Source organism: Cololabis saira, unplaced genomic scaffold, assembly GCF_033807715.1.
Source record: "Cololabis saira isolate AMF1-May2022 unplaced genomic scaffold, fColSai1.1 scf125, whole genome shotgun sequence".
Taxonomy (NCBI): Eukaryota; Metazoa; Chordata; class Actinopteri; order Beloniformes; family Belonidae; genus Cololabis; species Cololabis saira.
The window spans coordinates 22,804-31,114 of NW_026906289.1; the positions used below are offsets into that span (position 1 = coordinate 22,804).

General features: G+C 40.5%; 1 protein-coding gene across 1 annotated transcript; it reads right to left on the reverse strand.

Moving 5' to 3' along the window:
• Positions 1 to 362: 362 nt before the first annotated feature.
• LOC133438747 (uncharacterized) lies at positions 363 to 2,805 on the reverse strand. The gene is made up of 4 exons (XM_061717416.1): positions 2,787 to 2,805; positions 2,365 to 2,646; positions 699 to 978; positions 363 to 441 (listed from the first exon to the last, which is right to left on the reverse strand). The coding sequence occupies exons 1-4, from the start codon at positions 2,803 to 2,805 to the stop codon at positions 363 to 365; spliced, it is 660 nt and encodes a 219-aa protein (XP_061573400.1).
• Positions 2,806 to 8,311: the final 5,506 nt, after the last annotated feature.

The window sequence follows — 8,311 nt, forward strand, 5'->3', positions numbered from 1 at the left end:
CATCGGAGCTCAAGTCGGCTCAGTTTGTCTTTGTGCGGCATGATGCTCATCGCTCTCCTCTACGGCCTCCATACGACGGCCCCTTTAGAGTCCTCGAGAGAGGCCCTAAGGTTTTTTTGTTAGATCTAGGAGGCCGCAAAGAACACGTTGCTCTAGACAGGCTTAAACCCGCACACACTATAGCGGATGAAGCTGTGGTCCCGGGCCCAGGTCCCCCGTCGTGGACGCCCTCCACTGAGACCTCCTATCGATGCTGCAAAGGATGGACATTCTAATTTACCACCGAAGACTGTTATTTTTTCTCCGCAGCGTCCTGCTCACACTGATGCTCCTGTGGTGGTACAGGAAGGACGGCGCAGCCGTTATGGTCGGCTGATTAAGCCACCAGTGAGGGACTGATGGGCCCTTCCAAGGACAACCTTCTGGGTGTTCTGGGGGGGGCTGTGTGGCGGACACAATAACGGACCTCGCACCCATCAGGACTGTATGGAAGGGGGCGTGGTCACAAGCATGTATTTGGTTGCTTAGCAACGTGTGTTAGTTTACAGTTGTCAACTGACAGTTCTTTTGGGCAGTTGGATTCCGCTGTCACGGAATAAAGACGTGTTTTACCAACCTCTGGAGTCGAGCCTCATCCTGCCACAACATCCAGTTTTTATTATCTCCATGATTTCAGGGTCTTACCTGTAAAGTCCAGCGTGTATTCAGCATCTATCTCCACTCTGTCTCCTTCAACAACCTGGCAGGTGAATCTTCTCTTGGAGCGTCTCTGATGTTTCACCATCAGATCAGAAACACAGTTGTTCTGTCCTCCAGACACAAACCCATCACCTTCACCAAGCAGCACACTTCCTGTCTCATCCACCCAGATGATGCTGTTCTGCTCACAGGGACCGAAGTAACGGTCTCTCACCAGAGAACAGCGTAATGTCACGTTTCCATCCCTTCCTGGATCCACATCTGGTGGAGATGGAGAGACTGGAAGGACACAAAACACTGTAGTTTCACTCAAAAAACATATTTCTAACATGTGAGGAACTATTTTTCTTCTTCTTAAAATACATCATGTAACCTTGGCCATAGGGCTTGGTCACCAAGTTGCATTCTGGGATGTGGCGGCCATGTTGGCAGCCTCGTTAGTGTAAACACAGAGCAGTGTAGTAGCAGTGTGGTAGCACCAAGTGAACAGACGGAACGCAAAAAAAAATGTAAATGCCAGAAAGCAACTGGAATTTACCAGATACCTTAAACAAGGAAGCCAGGGAGCGGAATATGGGGAAAATAATGATTATTAACGGTTTGGATCCATATGAAATCCCTACTAAAGAGTGGAACTCTGACGAACTGCTGCAGTTCTGCACAACCCACGTCTTACTACCTTGTTTAGGAGTGTTTGGCAGCTGCTTTGGTAAATGTTTGACTCGCCATGTGTTTCAATAAATTTGTATAATAGTACAACATACAGTACATGTTTTGTATTACTCTTACTTTTTTCATTTTTTTTTTGACCGCTATATTATGTGGAAGAGGCTCCGAGGCGTGAGCAATATTTTTGTTTTCCTCGTGGGATTATTTTTTACTCTGCAGCTACAAATAGAGTTAATATTTTTTCCTCAACAAACTAGTTTTATCTGAAGATTTGGGTTAATGGCACCGCAGAGAGATGGTCAGCAACTGCGTTTAGCTGGAGAAGTGGGGAATAAAACCCATGTTTTGATCTGACCCCGGTCTGTGTTAGTGTTTGTTTGTGGTTTACTGTGGAAGGTTATGTTTGCTCATCTTACAGCCGCGATCCAAGCGTTGTCTCAGATACTTCGTTATCTCAGATACTTTGTTATCTCAGATACTTCGTTATCTCAGATACTTTGTTATCTCAGATACTCGGCCTCCGTGGTTCTGCCTCCGAGCAGGAAAGTGGTGAAAAGTTAAACCGTTAGCGATCTTTTCCCCATGTCTGTTATGTGTGGAGCTGTTGCACAACACAACACAGCAACGGTTACCATGGTTACAGAATAACAGAAAGTAACGATTATAAGTAAGACACAACGAAGAGGGAGCACGTCTGTGCACAGTATTCCGAAGAGCAGCTAAGTTAGCTTCCAACATGGCGGCTCTGCCAAGTGATGACGACAAGACGACCAAGCCCTATTGTCTGATAGGAACACCAAAAGCTATGATTGATTGATAGAAGTTGAAGTAAAGACAGAAGGAAAAAATGTTCTACAGAAAGTAATGATGACTGTCTTTTTCTCCATCCCGTTCAACAGCAGGATCCAAAGAGGGAAACCCTTCCTGGGACGGACAAACCCAGCAAGGGTTGGATGTTTTTGGTTGCACTGTTTCCCACACAGTCCAAATACTCACTTGTTAAAACACTGAGATACACAACGGTGTTGTACTTGTCCCTCAGCCGGCTCTCGTAGAGACCAGCGTCTCCAGCGGTGATGTTGGTGATGATCAGGGAGCAGTTCCTGTCCATCCTGCCAGCTCCAGAACCAAACTCCTCATGAGACGCTGAACTTGTGTCTCTGCTGTAAATCCACTCAACATCGGAGCAGTTGGAAGACGATAAGTCAACGTTATTCTGCAAAGCTACGTCATCTCCAACCCTGTGGTAGAGAATGATTGTTCTCACGCCGGTTCCTGCTGCAGAGAAAAACACAACGTTTTAATCTCAACACACCGAATAAGAGATTTTACGTAGATATTTAGGTTTGTCAACTCAGAAAAGCAACATTGGACTTTAACAAGCCCTTATTTCATTTTCATTAACTATTCCAGTTCACCTAGTTTCCGGGTCTCCATGATTTCAGGGTCTTACCTGTAAAGTCCAGCGTGTATTCAGCATCTATCTTCACTCTGTCTCCTTCAACAAACTGGCAGGTGAATCTTCTCTTGGAGCGTCTCTGATGTTTCACCATCAGATCAGAAACACAGTTGTTCTGTCCTCCAGACACAAACCCATCACCTTCACCAAGCAGCACACTTCCTGTCTCATCCACCCAGATGATGCTGTTCTGCTCACAGGGACCGAAGTAACGGTCTCTCACCAGAGAACAGCGTAATGTCACATCTCCATCCCTTCCTGGATCCACATCTGGTGGAGATGGAGAGACTGGAACAAAACAAAACACTGTTATTTCAGCCTCTTGAATATGAGAAACTCCTCATTTTACTGATCCAGTTTTACTGAGTGATTGTCTGATGGAAACATCAAATATTTCAACGTGTAAATAAACATCAGGTGTTTGTGGTCCAGTTCCTCTGAGAGGATCCATCATGTTGAGGACGATCCCAAACACACCAGACGTTCATGTCGCTGACAAATCCACACAAGCTTTTAACAGCGTTTCACTCAGAGTTGATGAGGAGGATTCAAACTGACAGTCTGGATGTTATTAAGTCAAAACACTCACCTGTTAAAACACTCAGATACACAGATGTCTCGGAGTAACCATCACCATTTCTAATCCAACAGATGTAATAACCAGCATCTTCAGCAGTGATGTTGTTGATGATCAGAGAGCAGTTACTGCTCAAACTCCTCCTGTCAGCTCCAGGTGACGTCTTCACAATAGTTCCATTACGAACGATGTATTTTGTATGTCGATATTTGGGATTAATCCATGCAACATCAGAACATTGGTAACGTGAAGAATAAACATCAGACGGTAAAACGACGTCATCTCCAGGTCTGTGATAGAGATCGATTTGTCCATCACTGATTCCTGCTGCAGAGAAAAACACTCTGAGAAAAGTTTTACACTTCACACATCAACCTGACCCTAGAAACATATTTAAGCTACATATTTAAGTTTATCAGCACAGAGAAGAGACTTCAACACAAATAATCTCTGGTGAATCATTCAGAGTTATGTAACGTCGTCTTTAAGTGGTCTGATTGTAACAGAGGTGAGTTTTATTAAAGAAAACACATTTAGAGAAACAGCAACGTTCAACGGTACACGACAACTTCAGAGTGGTTTTTACAGTCTTTTTAAATCATATTAAACCCTAAAACATGAGTCAGAGTTGATGTTTACCTTCAAAGTGAAGCAGTAAAGTGATGAAGAGCTGCAGTCGTGGCGTCATTCTGTCTCTGCTGGATGAAATGATGCTTCTCTCTGCTGCACGTCTGTACGTGATGGTGGAACTTCCTGTTTCTGCGCAACTTAATCACTAAATCCATCTTCACAGTAAAACCTCCAACCCCCAATGTTTCTTTGTTTCCTGAAATATATGACAAGTCAAAGTTACAGGAATCAACCCTAAATTCCAATGCAATAGCAGTTCAGTACCAGTGCAGTACATTTGTAATGTCAGTACTTGTACAAGGCCAGTGAAATACCAGTGCATTACGAGTTTAGGGAATACCAGTTCAACACCAGTGCAACACCAGTGAAATAACAATGTAATGCTAGTGTAGCCCAGGCTCTATAATGATACCCTTTTAATATAAGAACTGTCCCTTTAAAATAGTTTGCACAGTAAACTAGTCATTAAAATCCTTAAAACAATTCATTTTATTTGGAAGTAAATAAATAATTAAAACTGTTATCTCCATGAGCCTCATCTGATTGGCCCTCGTTTCCACTTCCTGTCACAACGCTGCGTGTTACGAAATGGCCGACTCGTGTGCGTTTATGTGTCCTGTGTCCAGAAACGTCTGGTTAGAATTAAGAAACTGGTTACTACTTAGAATAGAGGACATACCAGTCTTTGATATCTCTCATATTTTTTTCTATATAGATAACTTGAAGTCGAATATATCTGACATAATAAATATAGTTATTCTCATGGGTAAATATCATATTCATTGTAGTAAGTGGAGGAATAGCAAACCCTCCTTTGATTGTTTTTTAAATGATTTAAAATTATTCTTCTTATCCCTAAGATAAATAGACTCCAACAAAATGGCTAACAAGATTTGTGACGATATATTTTGTTTTTTGCTTTTTTTATGCATATCGTGGGGCAAGCTGGAATTCTGTAGTTAATCCATGTGGATAAATCCTCACAAATCTCCGTCCAGAACTTCCGTACCGGTGGACAAAACCATAAAGCATGCATATAATTATCAGTGGTTTTCCACTGCCCTCTCTCCTGCTCACTCCATCTGCCAGCCACGCCCACCTATTTAGCCACGCCCACCTCGTCACTCACTCCTTTCACCTGCTCTCCCAGCTGCAGCTCCTCAGCAATCAGGACAACATAAAAGCTCCTCTCTCCTGCACTCTCACTGCCAGATTGTCACTCTGTTTTCAGACGTAAGACCCTCCTGCATTCCCTGTTTTGACCTCCCGTTCCTGGACCCTGCCTGTTCCTGGACTCTGCCTTGTCTCCTGCTCTCCGTTGCCTGACCTTGTCTTCCGAACTTGACACTGATTGCTGCCTGATCCTTGTCTTGCATTTCTGCCTGCTCTTCGTCCCCGTTGAGGGTAATAAAACAAACCAGACAAACTACCACCGTGTGCTCCGTGTGCTGCATTTGGGTCCAAAACCTCACCCCGTAACACCCCCTTCCTCAACTAGGCAGACAGATAACTCCTTCCACACACTGTAGCGAATAATGATGGCTTTATTGGGTACAGCATATGAATTTGGTAAAAATGAAATAAAAAGAATACAACAATGAACACTTATTGGATAAACCCCATCGATCAACATATTTCACGGTACCTTAAAGGTATAAAGCACGTGAGGCTACAAATATAAAACTGCAATATAGCTGACAGAGCACTACAAATGATTTTAGTTGACTGAACTACAACTGATAAACAGCATGAAACAAAAAACAAGCTCAGATTAAAACAAATGTAACTTCAATATAATATATGTATCTTAAAACCGTACTAACAGACAATGCTTTCATTAACTGATTCTCCAAAAAAGGATGGAGATCAAGAGGATGTTCCTAATCTTTGTGACATTACGGAGATGGAAAAATGCTATTTTACAAACATGATTAATATATGCATGAAACTAACAGGAATAAAGAGATGTGATCGCAGTTTAGGAGATTTAATACATCGTTAGCATGCTAGCGGCTCAAACATCCATCAGGCACCTCGATGCAGGAGAGACGCCGAGGAAAAGCTGCAGAGGATTTTTGAAGATCACAAAATGATAAAGACTAAACACTAGGACAGAGCTGAGCTTTCAGAGACCAAACATCCGTCTGCTGCTCTGTAGCCAGGCTAACGCTAATGTTTCCATCACACACAGCTGATTTATTGATCTGTGGATCAGACAGAAGCAGGCAGGTCTTCATCGTCTTCATAGTTCACCACATCATCTTCATCCCTGTTCACCTGTGGAAACATACAATGTTCTTGTAATTCATGTTTTCACCACCAGAGGGAGATCAAGATCATATTTACATGATAATGGACCGTTCTTAATGGTTCCTGTGAAATTGATCTACAATTATAAACTCTTTCTCAATATCTGAATGAAAACCAGTAAAATCATCCATTAATAATATTTATGAAAGTTAGCAGCTATAAATGTTTATTTAACGTCTTGTTAGTCAAATAAGATCACAATCATGATTGACTCTCTGGTATTTAGGTTTATTAACATATGGAGGTAGATTTGTTTCTTAATTATTCAATCAAAAAAAGATTACTTCAATCAAAAAAAAATATTTCAATCAAAGGAAAAAAGTGTTCAATGCAGAAAAATATTTGAGACTCAAAAAATGCATTTGAATACTTTTTTTCTTTGATTGAAAACGTTTATTTTATTGAAGTGATTTTTTTTAATTGAAAATATTTTTTTCTTTTTGAAGAAACATCTTTTTTGATTAAATGATAAAGACACAAATGTCCATCCCATAATAATTTGGCCCAAATACAAAACAACACTAACTTCAATCAAAAAAGTTGCTTCAAACAAAAAAAACGTCACTTCTATCAAAGAAAACATTTCCAATCAAAGAAAAACAGTTTTCAAATGCATTTCTTTGAGTCTAAAATATTTTTTGCATTCAAAAACTTTTTTTCTTTGATTTAAATCATTTTCTTTGATTGAAGTGAAATTTTCTTAATTGAGAATATTTTTTTTGATTGAAGCAATCTTTTTTTTGATTGAATAATTAAGAAACAAATCTACCTCCATAATAAATGAAACCCAAGAATAATCAGCAGCAAATGTTGATAGAAATGAACAAACATGAAACATTTGATGAACCTGGATATTTCATACATATTTATTTTTTAAAGGTAGATATATATAAAATATTAAATATTAGTGAAGATACTCACATACTGCTGCATTGGCAACTGAACATCTGGAACAAAGAATGTTAAATTCTTAGAGTTAGTTGACAAGATTACACATTTATTATCTTAATTCTGTCATTATTATTATTAACAATATAACTTCTGATTAACTTTCACAAACAATCACATCTTTAACTATCAGGTGTGAGCCCAATGGACGGATATTAGTTGAAGTTTCAAAAGGACAACAGGAGGGAATTGTGAGGTTAATTAACCTTTAAACTTGTTTTTGTCCTCCTGAAGACTGTCACATGCTTTGTCAACAGATGTCAGAACAGCCACTTCCTGATTTACTCAGGTTTTGAACTGTCCTGGTTCAATCACTCTACTGTAATGTCAGGACTCAATCACACGTTATCACTTCCACTTCCCCATTGTCTACTGTCCACTGTTCACTGTCCATATTTGGTCAGTTCCTGTCAATTTTCTCAATAAAACCATAATGCAGGAGGAGGAACTTTGGGGAAGCTCAGGAGTTCTCAATGAGAGCTCGTCGCTCTGCACTTCTCTGCTCCCCCCTTCTGTAGAGGTGCATTAAAACCATACCAAGCAGTCTTTGTGTCTTTCTTCGTTACGAACTTATGTAATGTTGATTTAGACCTAACACAGGATTTGACATTTTCCTGTTTTATTTTGAAGCCCATGTCTTTGTGTTTGAGTTCTGTTTTGACCTTCCTGTTTCCATCTGTCCTGATCGTCTGCATCTGTGTCTCGTTAACCCTTGTGTATATCTGGTCTTGTCTTTCCTCTGCTCCCTGCTGGTCCGGACTGTTTCTACCTCCATGTTTCCACAGTCAGGTTTTTTGTAATTTTTTGGATTCTTGTTCATGTTTTGGGTTTTGTATCCTGCTCTCCTGCATCTGGGTCCTCACTACAACCTTCCTGACATTAACTGCTTTATTCCAGTTTGATAAAATGCTGTTTGTTGATTTTGTTTCATAGTTCAACTCAATCTAACTTCAGAAACTAAATAACAACCTGACAGGCAGGTCAAACACACCTGTTTGATTTCTGGGATTGTTCCTTTT

What these genes read in the sequence shown, in the direction of transcription:
- LOC133438747 (XM_061717416.1), bottom strand. An exon ending in GTATCTCAGTGTTTTAACAA is followed by an intron (nt 979 to 2,364) that starts GTGAGTATTTGG and finishes GTGTCCTTCCAG; the next exon opens with TCTCTCCATCTCCACCAGAT. An exon ending in GAGATAGATGCTGAATACAC is followed by an intron (nt 442 to 698) that starts GCTGGACTTTAC and finishes TCCGCCACACAG; the next exon opens with CCCCCCCCAGAACACCCAGA.